Consider the following 24,787-nt stretch of genomic DNA (forward strand, 5'->3'; position numbering starts at 1 on the left):
ATATCACCACGGGATTTAGCCATTGGTTTCCCTATAGCTGTAGATATTGTCCTTTGAGACCATTGGTCCATTTGTAAAAGCTACTGTATGCTACTAAAGTGTAGTATTGCCATTGCATGTGTCATTAACTTGGTACATACTAAAGTGAGTGAAGCGCAAGGACACAAGACTGAAGAAGCTAAAGCCTTTCTTCTTCTTAACGTTCCAACACCTTAAACTATGGTGAAAGAAAAGAAGTGGATTCATGTTTGCTTTATTCCTTTCTGGGTATTATATATTGGCCTATCAACATGGCAGCTAAAACCACAAGCCTTGTTTTTTGTTCTCTGCCTCCTATCTAGCGTCTTTGTTTTTCTATAGCACAAGATGGATAACATTGGCAAATTGGCTGCTATGAAACAACAGCTGAGAGGCGAAAGGCCCATGCCGGTGAATGCATTGTCTGATGACAGCATTTTGGTGAAGAAAATAGTGGCTGAGCATAAACCTGATGGTCTAGAATATGATGCCAAGCCACTTCTCCATATTGTTGAGGATATTCTTAGACGTGCCACCTTGAGCACTGAAGGTGTTTCCTCGGTATGATGCTAATTCTAATAATAGTTTGAAACCTTAGTTGCTTATGAAATTTCCAAGAAAATGTTGCAGCTGCAAACATGCAATTCTATTGTTTTTTCTTGTTTATCTATCTTCTAAGTGACTCTGCTTTCTTTCAGGGTGCGCTTGCGCATGTTGACCAGGTCGAAGATGTGACCCATCACCCTGGCTACACCAACATGCTGGAGGCACTTTCTTTCAAGATTGATCGAATTGCTTGTGAGGTGATTCAAGAATAACCTATACAATCTATACAAATACAATGATCTTGTATTAAATTTGACACTTGATAACATTGCTTGAAATTTTTAGGATATATCATTATTTTAACAATGTGAAAGGTACAATAAAATTTCAGATTTCGTACAAGTCTCTTGCGGGTGTAGATGCACACTCTACAGCACTTGCAATATTTGATATGCTTCAAACATATGAGTGGGATGTGAAGTTGGTGCTGTCTTTGGCTGCTTTTGCTCTGACATATGGTGAATTCTGGCTTCTTGCACACATGCATTTAACAAACCAGCTTGCAAGATCCATGGCCATTCTGAAGCAAGTTCCAAACATCATGGAGCATGTAAGCATGCTGCGACCCCGGTTCGAAGCCCTGAATGAACTAGTTAAGGTCATATTGGAGGTGGCAAGGTGTGTCATTGAGTTCAATGGTCTGCCAAGACACTACATTGCTCAAGACACAACAGCATACAACATTGCCTCTAACCATATCCCAATTGCCACCTATTGGAGCGTCAGGGGTATCGTCGCCTGCGCAACTCAGATTACAAGTCCTTTTTTTTTAATTTTTTTCTGAAACTCCATTTGTTTTTTTTTTTTTTTTGTATTTGTTTCATCATTTTAAGTAAACATTGTTCCAGGTTCATGCAATCAACTACTGAGGCATGGGAGCTATCTACATTGGCTCACAAGCTTAAGAACATACTTGAACATCTAAGGAAGAATCTGGACAGCTGCTACAGACAGATTGGTCTAATTAATTTAGTTTCAATTGGACACATTTAGTGAAATTCTTTGGATCATGGCTGCTAATTTTAAGTTTAACATTCAATGCAGAGAAAAGAATGGACTCTGAAGCTTATGAAATGTTGCGCGAATTATTCACGACACCCCACATTGACAACATGAAGGTTCTCAAGGCTTTGATTTCTGCGAAGGACGATACTCTACCTCTATACGATGGTGCAACCAAGAAAAGGGTTACATTTTTTCCAACATTGTAATTGCATATATGATGATGCACTAGTATTTTGAGAAGTTGGTGAAGCTAATATTGGTGTAATTTAATTGAAACCAAACAGGTTAGCCTGGAACCCCTGAGAAGGAAGAATGTTTTACTTCTAATTTCAGGGTTGGAGTTCTCCCATGATGAGCTTCTGATCCTTGAACAAATCTATAATGAATCAAGGGCACACACATCATCAAGGCTTGATAATAGATATGAAAATAGATATGAGCTTGTATGGATCCCAATTCTGGACCTGAATGAAGCTGAATCAACACAGAGAAAGCAAAGGCAGTTTGAGGAGCTGCAATTAACCATGCCATGGTTCTCTGTTTATCATCCTTCGGCGATAAGCAAGCCGGTGATCTGGTTCATCCAGAGGGAATGGAAGTACAAGAATAAGCCAATTCTTGTGGTTCTTGATCCTCAAGGGAGGGTGGCTTGTCCTAATGCTATTCACATGATGTGGATTTGGGGAAGTGCTGCATTTCCATTCACAAGCGCTAGAGAAGAAGCTCTGTGGAAGGAAGAGACCTGGAGACTTGAACTGCTTGTGGATGGCATTGACTCTGAAATATTGAACTGGGTGAGCATAACATAAATAAAACCCTTTCTTGACTTTGTTGTTTTTTTATAATCATGATTAATTTTGATATTTGGACAGATCAAGGATGATAAATTCATCTTCTTATATGGAGGGAATGACCCTGATTGGGTTAGAAAATTCGTGAGGGAAGCTCGCAGGGTTGCGGCGGCATCACAAATAAACTTAGAGATGGTGTATGTGGGGAAGAGCAACAAAAGCGAGCAAGTGCAGAAAGTGCTAGACACCATAACTCGTGAGAAGCTTCCAACTCATAGCTGGCAAGAACACAGCATGATATGGTTCTTCTGGACTCGCCTGGAGAGCATGCTGTTCTCCAAGATCCAGCTGAAGCAAGCGGACGACGACTCTGACCTGGTGATGCAGGAAGTGAAGAGGCTTCTGAGCTATGACAAGATGGGCGGCTGGATTGTTCTCGCAAGAGGATCTCGCATCATAGTGAATGGACATGCCACCACAGGATTGCAGACTCTGATGGAGTATGAGGACATTTGGAGGGTGCATGCTGAGAGGGATGGGTTTGAGCCAGGTTTTCGCGATCACTATGGGAAGCTCCATGCAGTGGATAACCCTTGTTGTAGGTTTGAATTCTCCCACGCAATGGGGAGGATCCCGGAGAAGCTCCGCTGCCCTGAGTGCCGCCGCTACATGCACATGCTCACCACGTTCCAGTGCTGCCATGATGAAACTGTCGACGAGGCGTTTCTTGTCAGTGCTCTAGCCCCTCCTACCATTTGAGATTCAAATTTCGCAATATTATTCCTTTTGTGTTTCACTTTTGTTGATGTAATAAGATTTCCCTACCTATACCTATGCAGGGAGATAAGACTTCAATTTTATTATGTCATTGTGTTACAAGTTGCCTCTTGCTATGCCATTGGTATCAACATGAGACCTTAAACCCACCAAGTATTTTGTACTATTCAATAAAATTTCATTTCAGTTAATTCATCAATTTTTTTTTATTTTCTCTTCACATACATTATTCAATCATTTTCTCGTGGAATGTGTAATATGAGTTAAACCCCAAAATTGTCTTTGAGATTGGCGTTTTGCACTGAAATCGTCCATGAGATTCCAATTACATCAATTACGTCCCTGAGATTGAAAAAAATGCACCATAGTAGTCCCTGACCCATTTTCTATTAACGACGTGATGACATGGCATGATGACGTGGACTGTAAGTGACACGTGTCACTTCATGATTTTGGCCACGTGTAATGATAGGATGATGTGGTGACCAGTGACACGTGGCATACTGACGTGGATAGTTGTGCCACGTGTCACAATGTTATTTAGCCACGTGTCCCGTTGTGCCACGTGTCGCAACAGTATTCGTCCACGTGTCATCCATTATGCCATCGTTGTATATGCACCAAATTAGTCTCTCACTTTACATTAAGTGACTCATTTTAGTCCCTGAAATTGAATGTCGTGCACCAAACTAGTCCCTTCACCAATTTTTTTCTTTTTTTTTTTAAATTTAAAATTTTAATATCTTGGATACACTAATTTCAATTCTATTTTTTCATATATCGTTTAAATACAAGTGTTTTTATAAAAAATTTTAAGATTTTAGTTTTAATTATATAATTTTTTAATAATTTAATATTGATAAATTTTGTAATATATAAGTATGTTATTATAAAAAAATAATTATATGATTGATTAGAAACATTTTTTTCATAAAAAACATGTGTTTTTAACAAGAAATTAATAATTAAAATAAATATTTTTTTCTTATGAAATACACATTTTCGTTATGTATAAATGAGCTAGATTGAAGGCACTTCAACCACCCTCACTACCACTTTTGATCTCTGCAGTCTAGACGAAAGAGGTCGGAGATGATAATGAGGGAAGCTTGAAATGCCTTCACGTCAACTCCAAGACGGCGATTATTAGAGGTATCCGCAAGAAAAAAATATTTTATAAAAGTACTGAAAGAGGTTGGAGATGGTAGTGAAGGTGCTTGAAAAGCCTTCACGTTAACTCCAAGTCGGCGAATAGGGTATTCGCAAGAGAAAAAATATTTTATAAAAATATTTTTATTTGAAGAACATGTGAAAAAATATAATTGAAATTAATGTATTAAAAAATATTGAGAAATTTGAATTTATAGAAAAAATGATAAAAAATTGATGAAGGGACTAATTTGGTGCACGACATTCAATTTCAGGGACTAAAATGAGTCACTTAATGCAAAATGAGGGACTAATTTGGTGCATATACAACGATGACATAATGGATGACACGTGGACGAATACTGTTGCGACACGTGGCACAACTGGACACGTGGCCAAATAACATTGTGACACGTGGCACAATTATTACGTCAGCATGCCACGTGTCACTGGTCACCACATCATCCTACCATTACACGTGACCAAATCATGAAGTGATACGTGTCACTTACAGTCCACGTCATCATGCCATGTCATCAAGTCGTTAATAGAAAATGGGTCAGGGACTACTATGGTGTATTTTTTTTCAATCTCAGGAATGTAATTGGTGCAATTAGAATCTCAGGGACAATTTCAGTGCAAAACGCAAATCTCAGAAACCATTTTGAGGTTTAACTCTGTATAATATGCATGTGCAAAGCTTTATGGGTCACGCTTGTAGGAGCATAGCATGTATTTGTAGAGATAATACTATTACCATGTGTTTTAGTGTTAGTTATAGGTATGGCCGCATGGATACTATAAATTTCTTAATATGGGTATAAAAAAGTATATAGAACCAACTCTTAATCAGTTAAGAATGGAACAACTTAATTAATGATAATATTATTAATTAGTTTTACAACAATACTAAAAAATCAAGATGGTTTCAACAAAAAATCTGTCAATTCTTGTTGGGCTGAAAACATGAAACCCACTCCACTTCAGCAAGATTCCAAATTAACCTAGGTAAACATAATTAACCTAACTGAACCCTCTCTTCTCCTTTCACCTTTTTACTGTATCGGACCTCCAAAACCATTTACGGCAGTGCCACACCACCAGCCTCATCGCGTGGCATTCTCCTCCGCCTTCGACGGCCGCCTCGCTTCGGTCCACATCGTGTAGGCAACATCAATCCTTTATAGCTAGCTTTAGAACGCCGTAAAGCTTCTCTCCCGCCGACTTGGCCACTGGCGCGTCAGTCGGAGTCACGCTCATCTCCGCCGTAACGACGTCGTGCCACCCAGTTGCGAGGAACAAGGCAGTTCTGCTTGTCGCCAAGAGTGCGCCACTGCTGCTGCATGTCGGTGTTGGCGGCGCCATTGAAGCATCTCTGCCCTGCTACCACGAACGCGAGAGAACATCCTCTGCCCAGCCTCAAAACATCCCCTGCGAGAACTAATTGGTGAGTGTTCAGTATTTGGAGTTGATTGATATCTGTTTTTGAATACCACGGTTTACAAGTTGTGGGATGTTGCCTTTGATTTGGTTATAAATATGGCTTTGTTAGATATTGCTGTTGATTGTATCAGGCAGTTTTGTTAGAGATTTTGGTTATGGTGTTTCATTTTGCTAGATGATTCTTTTCTACTATATTTGGGAATTAGTACTGAGATCATGGCTTTTGAATGAGATTCAAATTGTGGTATTTCATATCCCAAAACATGAACTTGAGCTATGTTTGGGTCCCACTAAACTCAGCCCCTGTTGGCTATGAATAACAATATGAACTTGAGATGTTTGTGTGTGTAGCCATTGTGTGATCCTAGCTTACTTGTTTAATTAATATTTTTTTTTCTGTTCTAAATATGATAAATATGTCCAATTAACTCTTAGGCAATTGTTTAGGGGAATATTGTAATTGATTATATTGTGCGCATATGAATGTTTGTTGATTTCAGTAGTTGAGAGAAAGTGGCAATTTACATAGCATGACTACTATTTTGATTCATTTGAACATTCACTTATGTAAGAATTTATATTAGATTTGCATTCTTTAGGTAGAGAGTGTTGAATGTATACAATAAGAGATTGGAGGAATAAAAAGCTTCTCTCCACTTAGATATTGAGCGTTTTATAAATGAAAAGATTATACATGATAGAAAATGATATTGTTACATGCACATAAATTAGGAAAATATACACAGATTATAGGAAAAATTTTGCTTCGGAAGTGGGTGGAGAAAGATCTTAACTGTACATACACTTTTTTTTAATTATTAAACATTGGATGATTTTTCCATTCATGCAACATGTCTCTGGCACTCAAAAAAGTTTATACTTTTGGTCTTTTATTTGAATAACTGATTTTTGTTTGCACTTTTTTAAAAATGCAGTTTTGGGAGTTAGGTAACAAAAAGGATTAGAGTTGGTTTAATTTTGTTTACTTATCTATGCCAAGGTTAAGGAAGTGTGGTTGTAGTCGATGTGCTTACCCTTGTTAAATTGTTAGATGTTGTTAAATTGCTGTAACTAAAGATTGGATGTTACTGAAATTAGGGACCGAAAGATGATGTTATTAGGAGTTGGATTTTGCTGAATTTCATGTGGTTTGGGATTTTCGAAAAAGAGGAATTTAGTTATAAGTTAGTTTATTTCTTTTTTTTCAACTTTAAATTTGGTCTGAATGTGATTATTTAAAATTGCAGTATCAAAACGTAATTTTTTTTGGACAGATTTGATGGAGGTTTAACTACATCTATTGGTATCTATGATTTGATTATCTTGTTGGACAACTGTATGCTTTTTGTATTATAGATTGGAGGCTTTTGTTTTTATCATGGATTGGATGATTTATTCATTTATGCAACATGGCCATCGCATTCCAAAAAGTTTGTACTTTTGGTATTTTGTTTGAATAGCATGAATTCTGTTTGCGCTTTATTTTTTATTTTTTATTTTTTAGCGGTTTGGGAGTTAGGTAATAAAAGACCATACTTGGTTTAATTTTGTTTTCTTATCTATGCTAAGGTTCAGGAATTTTGGTCGTAATCATGGTCAAATTCAGTCTGTTTTTTCTTCATGTTGAGCATATGCTCTAATTGATTCAAAATGAACATCTCGCCATTTGATAGATGTTGCTTCTAATTTGGGGTTTATATGGTAATAATTGATATGGAATTTGTATAGCTTCTAATTTGTATAGCTTCTGATTTGCATACTGTATAGTCGATGTGGTTTACCTTTGCTAAGTTGTTGGATGTTGTTGAATCGCTGTAACTAGAGAATGGATGATTCTGAAATTAGAGAGCGAAAGTTGTTATTGGGAGTTGGATTTTGCTGAATTGCATGTGATTAGAGATTGATTGTTGCTGTTCTCTTAATAGTGGTTTAGAATTTGGATGATGAAATTATATTAAATTTAGTCTAATTTTGGTCGAACTTAATTTTGGTCCTTACTCATGGTCCAAAGTCAATTTATTTGGAACTATGAAATCGTTTCTACTACCCTTCTTGTAGCTTACTACTTGTTAAATCATGTTTCTTATATGCAAATTTTCCTATTTGCTTTCCAACCCTTTATACCCCGGAATCCACACTTGATGCAATGTGTGTAACTTAAGAACCTCTTCAAGCGGTTTTTTATTCATGTTGAACATCTACTCTAATTTTGCATGTGTTTAAAAAATGGACCTCGTGCAATTTGATATATACTGCTTCTAATGTTGGTTTAATATGGTATTAATTGATATAGATTTCGTAGAGCATCATCAACAATGTTTAATTGAGAACTCTTTTGATGTTGCCTCTGATCTTTGTATACAGTTTCCATTAAAGGATTCGGGGTTGTTTCTCGTGAAACCGCTGTCGGATTGTTTTGCAAAAAAGCCAACCAACATGGGAAAAAGGTAAAGACAAAATCTCTGGTGTAGATGGTGCTGTGGTTTCTACATGTGTAGACGTGGCGTGGTCACTAGCAGCTTGTGACACGCGTGTAAATTAGGGGACAAATGTGACATGTTGCAGCATTGGTCCCTTTTATATTTAACTCTGCTGCTAATATGATGTGATATAAACATGTTGTTAGCTTCTGTAATTACTAATTACATTAACGGTAGCCTTTTTTTTTGCCATAACATTAACTGTAGTTAATTCATGTGAGATGAAGTTGGGCCTAGTTTTGTTGCAATTTTTTCATTTTTAGAATGATTAGAGAAAACTAGTGGGCTCAATTTGCTATGGTAGTGAAATATTGGAATAAAGAAACATGACAAGTTTATTAACGGATTAAACATTAGTAAACTTAAAAATATAATTTAAAAAAATTAATCTAAAAATAAAAAAAGGCAAGTTTAGACTTTTGCTTTTAAATAAAAAAACATATAAATACATACCCAAAAAAATATTTTGTAACATTAATTACTGTGCAATAAAATTTTAATTTATTAAAAAATTTATATACATATTTATTTTAATTTTAAAATTTAAAATACTTAAATTATAAAAATAATTACAAAATATTATTATGCATTCCTCTGTCATTTAGTATAATAATATAATAATAATGATGGTTCCTAAATCCAAATTAAATTCTTATCATACCGAAAATTTAACTAATTCAATTTAATTGACTAAAATTTTTTTAGTCTATTTATTTTAATAAAAATATCATAAAATAATACATAGATATTAATAAAAAATGGGTCAAGGATTAACCATAGAGTGACACTTGTCACTAATAGTCTATGTCATTATGCCGTTAATAAAAAATGGGTCAAAGACTAACGTAGTGCACTTTTATCGATCTCAAGAATGTAATTGACGCAATTGAAATCTCAAGAATGCTTTTAATGCACAATATTTCAAGAATGTTTTTAATGCACAACACCAATATTTATGGACTATTTTAGGGTTTAACTCGTTAGTATATAGAAAACGAAATGCGTGAATTATATAATTATATAAATTTTAGAAAGTATCAATAATATATTATAGGGTGTAGATGTTTCAAAAGTTATACATAAATCGCTATATATTATAGAAATGTATGAGAAAATTGATTATTATCATAATTTCCTATAATATGTAGATATTTATGTAAAAATTGAATATTATTATAAACTACTAGAAGATATAGTATTTTATGTGTTTTATTTTATCTTTTTTCGTTCCACTATCTTGTAATATCTCGTTGATTTAATATCTATGTATTATTTTATGATGTTTTTATTAAAATAAATAGACTAAAAAAACTTTAATAAGGTAAATTGAATTAGTTAAATTTTTGGTATGATAAGAATTTAATTTAGGTTTAGGAATCATCATTATTATTATTATATTATTTTACTAAATGATAGAAGAGTGCATAATAATATTTTGTAATTATTTTTATAATTTAAGTATTTTATATTTTAAAATTAAAATAAATATGTATATAAATTTTTTAATACACTAAAATTTTATTGCACAATAATTAATGTTACAAAATATTTTTTGGGTATGTATTTATATGTTTTTTATTTAAAAGCAAAAGTCTAAACTTGCTTTTTCTTTTAAATTTTAGATTAATTTTCTTAAATTATAATTTTAAGTTTACTAATGTTTAATCCGTTAATAAACTTGCCATGTTTCTTTATTCCAACGTTTCATTGCCATAGCAAATTGAGTCTCACTAGTTTTTTCTAGTCATTCCAAAAATTAAAAAATCCAACAAAACTAGGCCCAACTTCATCTCACATCAATTAACTACCGTTAATGTTATGGCAAAAAAAAGCTACCGATAATGTAATTAATAATTTCAGAAGCTAACAACATTTTTATATCACATCATATTAGCAGCAGACTTAAATATGAGAGGAGACCAATACTGTAATATGTCACATCTGTCTCCCAATTCACACGTGTCACAAATTGCTAGTGACCACGCCATGTCTACACATGTAGAAAGCACATCACCTTCTACACCAGAGACTTCACCAAAGGTAAAATGATGTTTACCATTCTAATTTTAACATTTCACATGATCCTACGAGTGACTTACAGCTAGTGTTACAATTAACAGAAATTGTCGGAATCGCGATGCTAGCCCAGCTACATACATGACATGATGAGCACGCTATCTAAAAACAACTCCGTTGAGAAGCTTATTATGATTGATGAGATCGGATTCGGATTCTTGAGGCTTGTTCCGAATTGGTGGGTGAAGCAAGCCATCATGCTTCACCTGGCCGTTCTGTCTCGAGGTAAGTTCTGCTATCTTAATTACCTAGTGTGGCGTAGGCGTATTAGCGCAAATATTTTTTGGGTATAGATATATCAACATGCACTAACACATGAACATGTTGTAGGAGATCCATTCGTAGCCCTGGATGACAATAATTTGTGCCACGTGGCCATCAAAAAGAAATTCTATAGACGGTGAACTCCTAGATTTAGTTTACAGCTGTCCAATGGCAACAGAATCAGATAGGATGGAGTTCAGGAGATATTTCCTACTGGTGGTAATGAAAATGTTCCTGTGTCCCACCACTCAACAGGTAATTTCGCCATGGCACATTTACCAGTCTGATCCACGAAGATTTAACTGGCCGTTGCAAACTCTGAAGTGTTCGACAAGGCAGTCGAGAAGTATAAGCTGAAAGGGAACAAAACTTGTGAAGGCTGCACGTTCGTCATGCTGGTAAGACGCAATACTATTACTAAATTCAGTATGCCATTTTTTGATGTAATACATAACTTGTAAAAAATTAATTTCCTGTGAATTCGTCAGGCATTATTTGTATGAGATTCTACAAGTTAGGTACTACATAAAATAAATGGCATACTGAATTTACTAATAGTCATTGCGTCCTACCAGCATGACGAACATGCAGCCTTCACAAGTTTTGTTCCTTTTCAACTTATACTTCTCGACTGCCTTGTGGAACCACTTCAGAGTTTATAACGGCTAGTTGAATCTTCGTGAATCAGAAACATCTAAGACGTGGTAAATGTGCCATGACAAAATTACCTGTTGATGAGTGGTGGGGCACAGGAACATTTTCATTACCACCAGTAAAAAATATCTCCTGAACTACATCCCGGAGTTCAGTTGTTGTCCGTCTATAGAACCTCTTTTTGATGGCCATGTGGCACGAATTATTGTCATCCAGGGCTACGAATGGATCTCTTACAACATGTTCATGTGTTAGTGCATGGTGATATATATATCCATACCCAAAGATATTTACACCAGCACGCCTACGCAAGACTAGGTAATTAAGATAGCAGAGGTTACCTCGAGACGGAAGGCCGAAAACCCTCCCGATTAACTCGGCATTGAGGCGGATGTTGTCAATGCCGAGTATAAAAGTTCTTGGCTTAACTTGATACGACTCGGCCAGGTGAAGCATGATGGTTTGCTTCACCGACCAATTCGGAATAAGCCTCAAGAATTCGAATCCGATCTCATCAATCTCAACAAGCTTTTCAACAGAGTTGTTTTTAGATAACGTGCTCATCATGTCATGTATGTAGATGGGCGGGCATCACGACTCTAACAATTTCTGTTAATTGTAACACTAGCTGTAAGTCACACATCGGATCGTGGAATGTTAAAATGAGAATGGTAGACATCATTTTACCTTTTTTTCCATGTTGGTTGGCTTTTCTGCAAAACAATCCTGTTGCGGTTTCACGAGAAACAATTCCGAATCCTTTAATGAAAACTGTATACAAAGATCAGAGGCAACATCAAAAGAGTTCTCAATTAACCATTGTTGATGATGCTCTACAAAACCCATATCAATTAATACCATATTAAACCAACATTAGAAGCAGTATATATCAAATTGCACGAGGTCCATTTTTAAACACATGCAAAATTAGAGTAGATGTTCAACATGAATAGAAAACCGCCTGAAGAGGTTCATAAGTTACACAGATTGCATCAAGTGTGGGTTCCGGGGTATAAAGGGTTGGAAAGCAAACAGGTAAATTTGCATATAGGAAACATGATTTAACAAGTAGTAAGCTACAAGAAGGGTAGTAGAAACGATTTCATAGTTTCAAATAAGTTGACTCTTGGACCATGAGTAAGGACCAAAATTAAGTTCGACCAAAATTAGACTAAATTTAATATAATTTCATCATCCAAATTCCAAACCACTCTTAAGAGAACAGCAACAATCAATCTCTAATCACATGCAATTCAGCAAAATCCAACTCCCAATCACAACAACTTTCGCTCTCTAATTTCAGAATCATCCATTCTCTAGTTACAACGATTCAACAACATCCAACAACTTAGCAAAGGTAAACCACATCGACTATACAGTATGCAAATCAGAAGCTATACAAATTAGAAGCTATACAAATCCCATATCAATTATTACCATATAAAACCCAAATTAGAAGCAACATCTATCAAATGGCGAGATGTTCATTTTGAATCAATTAGAGCATATGCTCAACATGAAGAAAAAACAGACTGAATTTGACCATGATTACGACCAAAATTCCTGAACCTTAGATAAGCAAACAAAATTAAACCAAGTATGCTCTTTTTATTACCTAACTTCCAAACCGCAAAAAAAAAAATAAATAAATAAAAAATAAAGCGCAAACAGAATTCATGTTATTCAAACAAAAGACCAAAAGTACAAACTTTTTTGAATGCAATGGCCATGTTGCATAAATGAATAAATCATCCAATCCATGATAAAAAAAAAAGGCCTCCAATCTATAATACAAGAACCATACAGTTGTCCAACAAGATAATCAAATCATAGATACCAATAGATGTAGTTAAACCTTCATCAAATCTGTCCAAAAAAATCACGTTTTGATACTGCAATTTTAAATAATCACATTCAGACCAAATTTAAAGTTGAAAAAAAAAAGAAATAAACTAACTTATAACTAAATTCCTCTTTTTCGAAAATCCCAAACCACATGCAATTCAGCAAAATCCAACTCCTAATAACATCATCTTTCAGTCCCTAATTTCAGTAACATCCAATCTCTAGTTACAGCAATTTAACAACATCCAACAATTTAGCAAGGGTAAGTCACATCAACTACAACCACATTTCCTTAACCTTAGAATAGATAAGTAAACAAAATTAAACCAACTCTAATCCTTTTTGTTACCTAACTCCCAAAACCGCATTAAAAAAAAAGTGCAAACAAAAATCAGTTATTCAAATAAAAGACCAAAAGTATAAACTTTTTTGAGTGCCAGTGACATGTTGCATGAATGGAAAAATCATCCAATGTTTAATAATTAAAAAAAAAGTGTATGTACAGTTAAGATCTTTCTCCACCCACTTCCGAAGCAAAATTTTTCCTATAATCTGTGTATATTTTCCTAATTTATGTGCATGTAACAATATCATTTCAACAGCCAATGACTATTCATAAGTAAGAAGAACATCACCATCTCTTATTTTTGTGACCGCACACTGAACTATCACCTTGTAAGCATGTATAATCTTTTCATTTATAAAACGCTCAATATCTGAGTGGAGAGAAGCTTTTTATTCCTCCAATCACTTACTGTATACATTCAACACTCTCTACCTAAAGAATGCAAATCTAATATAAATTCTTACATAAGTGAATGTTCAAATGAATCAAAATAGTAGTCATGCTATGTAAATTACCACTTTCCCTCAACTACTGAAATCAACAAACATTCATATGCGCACAATATAATCAATTACAATATTCCCTTAAACAATTGCCTAAGAGTTAATTGGACATATTTATCATCTTTAGAACAGGAAAAAAATATTAATTAAATAAGCAAGCTAGGATCACATAATGGCTACACACACAAACATCTCAAGTTCATATTGCTATTCATAGCCAACAAGGCTGAGTTTAGTGGTACCCAAACATAGCTCAAGTTCATATTTTGGGATATGAAATACCACAATTTGAATCTCATTCAAAAGCCATGATCTCAGTACTAATCCCGGCCCCAAATATAGTAGAAAAGAATAATCTAGCAAAATGAAACACCGTAACCAAACCCTCTAACAAAATTGTTTGATGCAATCAATAGCAACATCTAACAAAGCCATATTTATAACCAAATCAAAGGCAACATCCCACAACTTATAAACCGTGGTATTCAAAAACAGATATCAATCAACTCCAAATACTAAACACTCACCAATTAGTTCTCGTAGGGGATGTTTTGAGGCTGGGACAGAGGACGTTCTCTCGCGTTCGTGGTAGCAGGCAGAGATGCTTCAATGGCGCTGCCAACACCGACATGCAGCAGCAGCGGCGCACTCTTGGTGACAAACAGAACCGCCTTATTCCTCGCAACTGGGTAGCACGACGTCGTTGCGGCGGAGATGGGCGTGACTCCGACTGACGCGCCAGTGACCAAGTCGACAGGAGAGAAGCTTTGCGGCATTCTGAAGCTAGCTATGGAGGATTGATGTTTCCCGCACGATGTGGACCGAGGCGAGACGGCCGTCGAGGGCGGAGGAGAACGCCACGCGATGAGGCTGGTGGTGTGGCACTGCCGTAGATAGTTTTGAAGGTCTGAAACGGCGAAAGAAGAAGAGAGGGTTCAGTTAGATTAATTATGTTTACCTAGGTTAATTTGGGATGTTGCTGAAGTGGACTGGGTTTCATGTTCTCAGCCCAACAAGAGTTGGCAGGTTTTTTTACTAAAACCATTTTGATTTCCTAGCATTGTTGTTACCTACAGCCTCACACAGCTATATTAATAAATCCATCTCTGTTAGGGTAACGGGGTCTTTTTCACTTAAGTATACCTGAATAATAACATGAGATATAATTTATCTTCATGCTTCTTTTTACAGGTACAAACTTTTCCATGTTACTGTATTTGTTCTGATTATGGTGCGGTCTGTTTAAAATTTCTTCGCCTCTCTGGTGTTAGAAATTAATTAAAAACTCATGCAACGTAAAATAGAAATTTAACAGGGCTAATAGTCAAAATAATGTCTAAAAGATCACAAATTCATTAATTTAGTTTTTAAAATATTAAATATCTCAAATTATGAAATTAATACCTAAAAAATAAAATATAATAATAAGTCAAATTAATCTTTTCATAATAATCTGTTACAAAATAATTATATGATATATCATCATTTAATTAATAAAAAATCCATCTAATTTTCTATTCAAATATTTGAGACACTCAATCTTGCGAAGATTAAAGAAGAAGATTAAAGAAAAATGTTAAAAAAATCATTAAAATTTATTATTTTAAAATATTTTAAATATTAATAACTAACTGATAACTAAAAATAATAAATTTTAATAACCCTCTAATATTACTCATGATTAAATTGACATGTGCAAACTGCTTTGACTCTTATCCAAAATTTAAAATCTTTAGAAAAGCTACTTCATTAAAGATTATAAAGCTTTCACCAACTATATTTTGGATATTTTCATTGCAATAGCAGCACAAATAAAATACAATTCATTCTTCTCGATCAAATTCTTCTGAAGTGAAGTTGGTAAAGTAAAAGAATTAAATATATTATCACTCTTAAATTAAAATAATAAAACTCATATAATAAAATTTACAAATTCAATAGTAATTAATTAAATTACTCATTTTATCACTTTACAATCTCCTCACTTAAGAAAATCTTTTTCCCATCCAAACATAATATTAGTCAGTGATCATTACACAAAAATGAGAATATAACAAATCATATTACACAACCAGCACGTAAAGCAACAACGCCATTCCTACTTTATACACAAACTATAAGGGTTGTTCATAAGTTTGGGTTTGGAGTTCGGAGCATTTAGTCTAAAATTTACATTACAAACCTTTCATTTCCTCCCTTTTTAACCCAACTCACAAACCAACCCTAAATTGCTTAAATTCATTGGCGATGGCCCTCTGGCAGAGCAACCACCTTGTGGAAGGGAACCGTCCTTTGAGGCAAAGACCCATCTTCTTCATCATCATCAAATTCCAACACATAGCTGCCAAACACGGCAGAAGTTAACAACCATAACATAGTGACAACACAATAGTCAATAGTGCAGTTGAGGAGTGAATACTTCAACAAATCAATAATATTTCAATACTAAATATTGTACTATTTCAATATTAATAAATCATTGCAAACTTGAAGTCAACAAATCATATTTCAAATTTTCAATGCTAATAACTATGTCTAATTAATTTAGCACATTTTCTTTCTTTTCATTTTACATAAAAGGTGAAGATGATGAGTACATGTAAGATTAAGAATAACTTAGAAAGTATTGTACTCTCTCAATTTTGGTCATTTATAAAAGTGTAAAATAATCAATAATATAAATTATAAGAGTACAAAAGAAAAATGAGTAAAATCTTATATCAATTATAATTGGAAATAAAAATAATAAAATAATAAATTTGGTGTTGAAATTTGAACCAGCCTCATGCTATCAAATGCTGTTTTCTTCTTATTCTTGTCTTTTTCCTATCTTATTTTACACACAAAATGAACTCTCAGATGCATGTCCATTGTTTATAGTTACCCACCCCACTAAAGGGGGATAATAAATATGAATGCTTGCCAAGTTATAGTGCCAAATGATTTCCTACCAAAATTTATATTTACTATTTAGAACTAAAGAATTACATATTCCATAAAGTCTATACTTACTCGTCTGTCTTCCTCTGCACAAGTGTGAAATGAAAAAGATTGCCCCAGAACATGCACAATATTGCTGGTTAGTACTCAGTAGCATGTCAGCATCAACAGAATTCTATCTAGAAAGGAATTATAGACACTACAACTCACTGGAAGTTAGACGAAAAAACAAGAAATAATCCCTTTGACATGGAAACAAAGAAACCATTACCTTGCGATGGCCATGTACAACTGTTGCTTTGTAAAGTGCAGTAGTTCCTGGATAGACCGCCAAAACATGTGAGCCTGGCGGAAAATCCGGAGCACCTGAAGGATCATTGCTCTTTGGGAAAGGAATTATATTTCCCATGGGAAGCTTGTATTGTCTGAATGGAGCAGAAAAGAACCCATGTTAAGGTTAAAAGCAACACAAACAGGAAACTATCAGAACACTATCAAAACCAATGTATTTCTTCTAAAAATTGGAAAAATCATATGTTGATGGATTTTATTAAAAGGTTTAAACTTCGGAATTTTTCTGTATACTTTTTGAAAACAAAATAAGATGAAAAAAAAAGCAAATAAGGACCTAAATCACAAAAGAAATAAGAGAAGGGATCACGGTGAGCATTGGAAAAAGAGAGCAAAAAATAAGTACAAAAGACTGAAAAAAGAAAGAGGCATCGTGCCTCAAGAAAAAAAAAATGAAAATTGCTGCAGAATTCTTTTTTCTATATTTATATTTTGATGCAATCTTTTTCTAATTGGTGCAGAATATTTTTTATTTTCTTATGCAATCTAGTCCTTATTGATGCAAATATATATTATATTAGTTATTAGATATGTTAAGACAAAAATATGGTATTCACACGATTTAAAAACAAAACAAAACAGTTTCTCTTAGGTTACCTTTGGCCGCTTCCCTCTTCATCATCACCAGGTTCTTCATCTAGAACTTCAACTCTGTAAAATCATGTTGCGAAAGATTCAGCAAACAACAAAATGATGGTGATAAGGGCAATTACAAAAAGATTGAATGTCCCATTGGTACTATTCTCTGCATCAACAATTTGAAACCAGACAGACACAAGAAATAGCAACTAACGCCGAGAAATGTAACGTCTTCCAACAACTTAAAGATGGTCAAATAACAACTCATTCAATTAAGTACAGCCAAGCAGACTCAAGTTAACATCAAGCTCATGATTGACCTTTGTACTGTAATCAAAGGCTGAATCTAGGCAAATTAGGGGCTCAGCAAGCATATCAGAGAATAAAATAACAGAATCACCAAGCCCGATATTAACAGGGTTGTACTAACATAACACCTTAATATTAGTTACTCCTTGGCAGATACTCAGAAAGTTGGGAGATTTTTTGACAAGATATAGTACATTATCCTCCTGGGGAAACAATATGCCATAATTTATTGTAGGATCAACGAATTTATCTACTATAACAAAAACTCAGAGATAGGAATAAACACAATAAAAATACAAGGAACCTTGTTTATATGTTCATTTGATAGTAGAACTATGCTAAGCATATAAAATTATAAATCTAATAATCTGTAATAACTCAATTTGTCATTAAACAATATTCTTTCACTGGCTAGAATAAGCTCAATATGCATTTGTTAGAGCTTAATTCATGATATATAGTATCCTAAACTATATAGCATATCATATCAAAGCCATCTGGCAATATATTTTCAAATTTTAATATTATGCAAGCTGAATGTGAATTGATTTTTTATAGCTTGAACATAATACTTGACAACTTAGGTAAAGAATGTACACTTACTCTTTTGATTCCTTATCAAAATGGATCACTTTAACAACAAACCATTCATCCTTATCAGCATTACGTGGTGTGACCCTAGCTGCTACCTAAGAAGTGAGAAGCAAGAACAAATTAACCTAGTGAAACACAACATTCAGATGAATCATACTAGAAAAATAAATTTTATCAACAAATAAAACAGAAATTGATGTTCAATGATTTATATCAGTTAAACTCCATGGAAATTCTTCATACCTGCTCACCCTTAAGATTGCTCATCCTAGAAATATCTGACTCGGTCTTCACTCGTTTCCTTTTCTGCTCATTACCTTCTGTAACATAGTAACGGTAAGCACAAAAATTTTAAAAAAGAAATGACATCTCATTGAAACTTAAGTCATAATAATGCAATTTATGTTTGTAATTAAAGACAAAAATAGGTGCAAAAAAAAAAAAAATATATATATATAACATCAACTGAAGTATTTCATGAACCCTTTTACATCTTAACAAATTTTGATTCTCATGCTTGCAAAGCTCCATACTATAACTGAATGCCATTAAAAGCCATTAGCACAATGTTGGGGAAGCAATACATCAATCATGAATTATCCAGGGTTAACAAGAGGATGCAAAAGCATTCTGCTTAATGAGTTAAAAGTTGTCTAAGCATCAATGCTAAATCATTGATCACTGTAGATGAACCCTACGTAGCTTTCCAAACCATTCTCCGTCCACCATATATTTAGAAAAGGAATAGATTAAAAATTGGATCAGTTAACACACTATCTTCAACTTTTAATTTAAAGTTACAGGTTAACATTCCCTCCCTGCCCCTTTCCTCCCTTCTTGTAGCTTTGACTATATGAGATTCATGAAAATGGCAGCAGAGACGTCAACTATATTGATGAGTATCCAAAGCAGTCGACTTTTACCTTTTCCTGGAAAAGAAAAAGGAAACAAAAGAAAAAAGAAAATCTTATACAATCAGAATCTGCAACTTCTTTGAACAAATCTAGGGAAATTTGACATATAATAAGCCACAAAGATTGGTTGATTGAAAGACATATTATCACTCTACTCATTTTATTTTTTCATACTTTCCTTTCCATGGAAAAGCTATGGTCTCACGCTTTAGATACTTGCCATGGTTCTATAATATTGGCCAATCATTCATTTATCCTGTGCCTATATATATATATATATATATATATTGAAGCATCTATTTCTAATTATGGTGAATTATAATGTATAAGACTATAAGCTTAAATCAACGGACAAACATTTTATATGTCAAAAATACCAAAAAGAAGATAACATAAGCAACATTTTCAATAAAAAAATCGATGTGTCAATAACTTGAGACACACCTATTCTTCTTCGCGGTTGACCTTGTCCTGAAGGCAGTAGTGTATCAAGTTGGTTTATCAGTAAAGAGGAAATTCTGAAACCAAAAACCAAATCAACAATCAACAACAATAAATTAATTTGAAAAAGAAAAAGATGCATTTGAAACAATCAATTATGGCATGGAAATGTTTAAGCTGGAACTGCTCAGTATAGTTGAGTCAATCCAGTTTTAGAAAATACATACTTGTGATTACAATGAATCAGTGAACAGAAAAGAAAATGCCATTTACATAAAATGCTTCAGAGCCATATACAATAAACATACTGTGCTTCACTATCTGAAAGATCTTTTGCTTGAGTATACAAAATTTTAAGCCTGGCTAATGAATTATCCCCAGGCTTCTCAACTACTTCAGGAGCTGCATCAAAATTAGAAGAAACTATCAACAATTGTACCCGAAAACTAATGATTAATTTTTAATTTAAAATTTATAGCATATTTAACTACAATTTCTCAGCAGAAATGATCGCTCCCAATATCTGAATGTCTCTCTATATTAGTATCACAGTATCAATATCAAAACACACATTATATAGAAAGGCAAGCACACCTGACATTTAAGCTTATGCCTTAAAGTGGAAATTTTATTTAGAAATAAAATTTGCAATTACTAGAATTGCAAAAAGAAGCAATGACTGATTTCGACATTTATTGAATCGCAGAATGGATCAAGACACATCACCTAAAAAAACAAAGAAAGAAAATGATTGACTGACCTGTTTGAAGCTTCTTGTGGAGCCTGTTGATCTCAAGCAGAATATCCTCCTGCTCTTTCCTTAACCGATCAAGCTCCTTTGAGTTATCCAAGATTCCAGTAATGTCCGAAGACGACATCATTCTGATTGGAAAGAAAAACAAAATAAAACAAAACAAAAAATACAAAGAAATAATATAGCAGAATCAACTAAGGAAATTAGTAGCTTCATGGATGAGTTAGATGTGCCATGGATAGGGAGAAAGAGGAAGAGGGGAAGGAGTCGAGGCTCAAGAGACCTTTGTTTTTTCTTTGATTATTTTTAAAAAAAAATTATATTATAAGTAGTTCTGATGTGACAATAGAAAAGTGGAAATCTTCCTTCTCCTTAGAAGAACAACCATAGGTGCGGAAATTTGGCTGATGTGGTATGTTTTCAACAACTTTGGGCATGCTTGGTTTAGAAACACCTACATGAGTTTCCCTCCTACAGCCACCAATCTCTCCAAGAAACCTTGCCATGTTTTTACAGTTTACTATTGTCATGGCATGTGTCATTGACCACTGGCTACTGTGGTTGAAAATCAAAGCCAATATATCTACAGCCATAGTTGAAATGTTCTCACCACTCACCTACATCCATTCAACAAGACCATGTCCCGTAACAATAGCAAATAAAGGATAAGTATTGGGCTATATAAAGGGAGTTGAGCAACACTCATAATTTTCTCTTCCAAATATACTAATTATTTCAATTCCTTTCATTATAGCCAGCTTGAAGGGAAGGAGAGTGCAAAGGTATAACATTCTTTCTCAGCCACTAACATTACCGATAACAAGGGTATAACATTTTTTCAAGTATGCAAATTCCTATAAAAGGAAGTCCTTCAAGCTCAAAAAGAGAAATTATTGTTTCAAGAGTTCATATTGTGTAATCTTTATTGGAAGTGTGTGAGAAATTCAAATAGTTTTCTGTTGTATCATTGCTAGAAAGTCAAGTAAGAAATTTGGTATAGAATCAGATGCAACAATTGCAAATCAAGGTTCGGAAGCAAAAATGAGAAATAACAGTTGAATTCAGGATCACATGACCGAATCAGCAACACCACATCACTCAGCAATAGAAACAGCAAATCACAAAACAATAGCAAATCAAGTACCAAACTGATCCGTCCATATTGCTCTTACTAATTATGTTTATGTAGATTGAAATTTCTTCAAATGACGAGAGTTCCGATTATTTTTACAGCAGAAGGAAAGCAAGCAATTTCAGGGGAAATGGCCTATCAAGATGCAGCAAATCCTATTATACAGCGCACATGACAAGCACAACAGAACCAAATTAAGGCCTTCCTCCTTCCATTTGTCTTTAATTAACCGCAAATGACAAGCAAAATAGAAGCAAATTAAGCCTCCGGAATGTTAATTAGTTTATTCTTTCATAAAAGTAACAAGGTATAATTCACACGCAAGCAAATTAAGGCTCTATTTGGGCAGAACTAAGCACAAAGAGTAAAGAGCTCCCGCTAAATTTAATCAGGTTTAATGAAACACTGAATTTTCATCTCATAAAGAGCAAAACTAGAACTAATCTAATAAAATAGCCTGATGAACAAAGAAATTTAAAAATTGAACTAATCCATATATGTTACCACATAACTCATCAATATTCAATAATTCATGATCAAGTAATCAGAAAAACAATATCTCGAGAGAGGCACAGAAGACTAGAAAAGGACTAGCAGACAGCAGATCGGAGGAGAGATCTGACCGGCGGCGAGCGAGTACGAGGAAGCGACGGAGATTGCGCAAGCAGAAAGAACAGCAGAGACAGCGATCTGAACGGCTGTGAGAGAATATTTGCAGCGAAAATAGAGCAGCGGCGTAGGCACAGAAATCTACAAGAGAGCAGACAGGTTGAGATAATTGACCGGCGGCGACAGAGAGCACAGCAGCAACGGCAAGAGCAGAGCTGCCGCGATATCTAATCGGCGGCCAGAGCAGATTTGCAGCAAAAACAGAGCAGCGGCGGAGAGAGGCACAGAAGAATAGAAGAGAGCAGATCGGCGACGAGCTCAGAGGTTGCAGCAGGTGGAGAGAGATTACAGAGCAACAGCGACGTTGAAGAGAGAAGAGTGACGGTGAAGAAAGAAGGGCAACAAAAGGATCAAAAGGGGCTTAGGGTTCGAACGAATCATCCTCGTCTTACAAGAAAAATGGAGTATAAGATCGAATATGAGGATGGAGATGATGACGGATCGAATCAGGTGAAGTGTGGAGACCTGTGACAATTAAAATTTCCAACCAAACCAGAAACGATTCAACGAAGATCGTCGAACAGAGGCATTGCAACTTGAAATACACACGTATCAATTTAGAAAATCAGTCTTCAGATGCAGGAAAACACGTTAAAAATCAGTTAAACACTTAACTACGCATAATCGTACACAAATAGATTTGAATTCTCTAAAATTTGAATTTTACTTTAGAAAAGAAATATGATTTTTCACTATTTATTTTAGAAGTAGAACCAACAATGAATTTAAATTCTCTAAAATTTGAATTTTATTTTAGAAAGTAAAGTATTATTTCTTACCATTTATTTTATAGGTGGGACCAATAATAAATATGAGAGAAATCATTCAAAAGTAGAAGATCACACTTTATTCTTTAAAGTACAAATTTAAAATTTAGAAGATCCAAATTCACCAAAGATTTGGATTCTCTAGAGTTTGAATTTTACTTTAGAGAGTAAAGTGTGATCTCTCACTATTTATTTTAGAAGTGGAACCAAAAATAAATTTGAATTCTCTAAAGTTTGAATTTTATTTCAGAGAGTAAAGTATGATTTCTCACCATTTATTTTATAGGTGGGACCAAAAATAAATATGAGAGAGAAACTATTCAAAGGTAGAAGATTACACTTTACTCTTTAAAGTACAAATTTAAAATTTAGAGGATCCAAATTCACCAAAAATAAATATGAGGGAGAGACCATTCAAGGATAGAAAATCACACTTTGGCCCAGTTTGGGTAACCAACTTAATTAAGCTCCTTTTGATAAAATAACTTAAATAATAAATAACTCTGTTAAAAGTAACTTATAAATAAGTTATTTTGTATTTGGATTTTTAACTCTAAAAGTGTTTATTTTATAGAAATGTGATGAAAAGTAGAAGTATTATGAGAGAAATCATTTTTTCAACTTTTCTATAAACTCATAAATAACTTTTTAGAAAGTTGCAATTTGGTTTTAAAATTTGCATCAGACATTAATACTACTACTTTTCATAAGTCAAAAGTTAAAAAAAAGTTACTTTTAAAATTTTTCAAATGGACCCTTTATCCTCTAAAGTACAAATTTAAAATTTAGAGGATTCAAATTCATACACAAATATATAATAATTAATTTTAATATATAAATAATTTTTTATTTAACAAAAAAGGTAACTAACAGCTAATTTTAAGATTTAAGCTTATTATTTAAAATTAAAATTAAAAATATTAACATAAATAAAATAATTTGAAAAATAATTAATATTAGTTAAAAAATATTAATTTTTTAATATTACTCTTCGTTTTGTTTTATTTTATTTTTGTAAAATTTGCTTGCAATTTAGGCTTTTTTTTGTATTTTATCTTTTGTGTTTAACACTTTAACTACTTACAAGAAAACTTAACCAATAATAACCGGTTAATTACTTCTACCTATCTAACTTGACTGTTCGAGTCCATTCCGTATTCCTGTTTAGAAAAGTATAGGTGAACAATAATTCTAGTGAACAATATGAACAATGGGGTTACAAATGTAATTTACTCTTAAGTTTATTTAATGATGTAATTAATTTAATTAGAATAATAACCATTTATTAAAATTTAAAAAGTCATCTTTTTGGATAAAGAACAATTACACCTATACCAATAATAAAGCCACTCTTCCCTGGTCACTTACTGACGACGCTGC

The 24,787-nt window shown here is 33.8% G+C and overlaps 2 protein-coding genes across 3 annotated transcripts; one reads left to right on the forward strand and one right to left on the reverse strand.

Moving 5' to 3' along the window:
• Window positions 1-290: 290 nt before the first annotated feature.
• On the forward strand, window positions 291-3,388 carry LOC107494910 (protein SIEVE ELEMENT OCCLUSION B). Its single transcript, XM_052251361.1, is given in 7 exon segments — window positions 291-579; window positions 717-821; window positions 956-1,446; window positions 1,488-1,582; window positions 1,669-1,811; window positions 1,914-2,423; window positions 2,502-3,388. Coding segments are annotated over 7 exon segments (2,235 nt in total). The 5' UTR covers window positions 291-366; the 3' UTR covers window positions 3,180-3,388.
• A 12,491-nt stretch (window positions 3,389-15,879) lies between these two features.
• Window positions 15,880-23,235, reverse strand: LOC107494909 (SAGA-associated factor 29 homolog A). Of its 2 annotated transcripts, none has more exons than XM_021125178.2 (10): window positions 22,595-23,235; window positions 20,846-20,967; window positions 20,394-20,487; window positions 20,089-20,162; window positions 18,974-19,050; window positions 18,740-18,825; window positions 17,846-17,899; window positions 17,169-17,322; window positions 16,970-17,033; window positions 15,880-16,298 (listed from the first exon to the last, which is right to left on the reverse strand). In XM_021125178.2, exons 2-10 carry the CDS (start codon window positions 20,964-20,966, stop codon window positions 16,168-16,170), a joined length of 855 nt encoding a protein of 284 aa, XP_020980837.1. In that variant the 5' UTR covers window position 20,967; window positions 22,595-23,235; the 3' UTR covers window positions 15,880-16,167. The 2 variants fall into 2 exon arrangements, with proteins under 2 accessions (XP_020980837.1, XP_020980838.1); XM_021125179.2 differs by having other exon boundaries at window positions 16,970-16,983; window positions 22,595-23,233.
• Window positions 23,236-24,787: the final 1,552 nt, after the last annotated feature.

This window comes from Arachis duranensis, chromosome 6 (assembly GCF_000817695.3).
Source record: "Arachis duranensis cultivar V14167 chromosome 6, aradu.V14167.gnm2.J7QH, whole genome shotgun sequence".
Taxonomy (NCBI): domain Eukaryota; kingdom Viridiplantae; phylum Streptophyta; class Magnoliopsida; order Fabales; family Fabaceae; genus Arachis; species Arachis duranensis.

Coding starts and splice junctions, on each gene's coding strand:
- LOC107494909 (XM_021125178.2), bottom strand. CDS start 20,966: ATGATGTCGTCTTCGGACATTACTGGAATCTTGGATAACTCAAAGGAG. Junction 20,163..20,393: donor CTTTCAGATAGTGAAGCACA/GTATGTTTATTG, acceptor TTTTGGTTTCAG/AATTTCCTCTTTACTGATAA. Junction 17,900..18,739: donor TTTGATAAGGAATCAAAAGA/GTAAGTGTACAT, acceptor ATGATTTTACAG/AGTTGAAGTTCTAGATGAAG.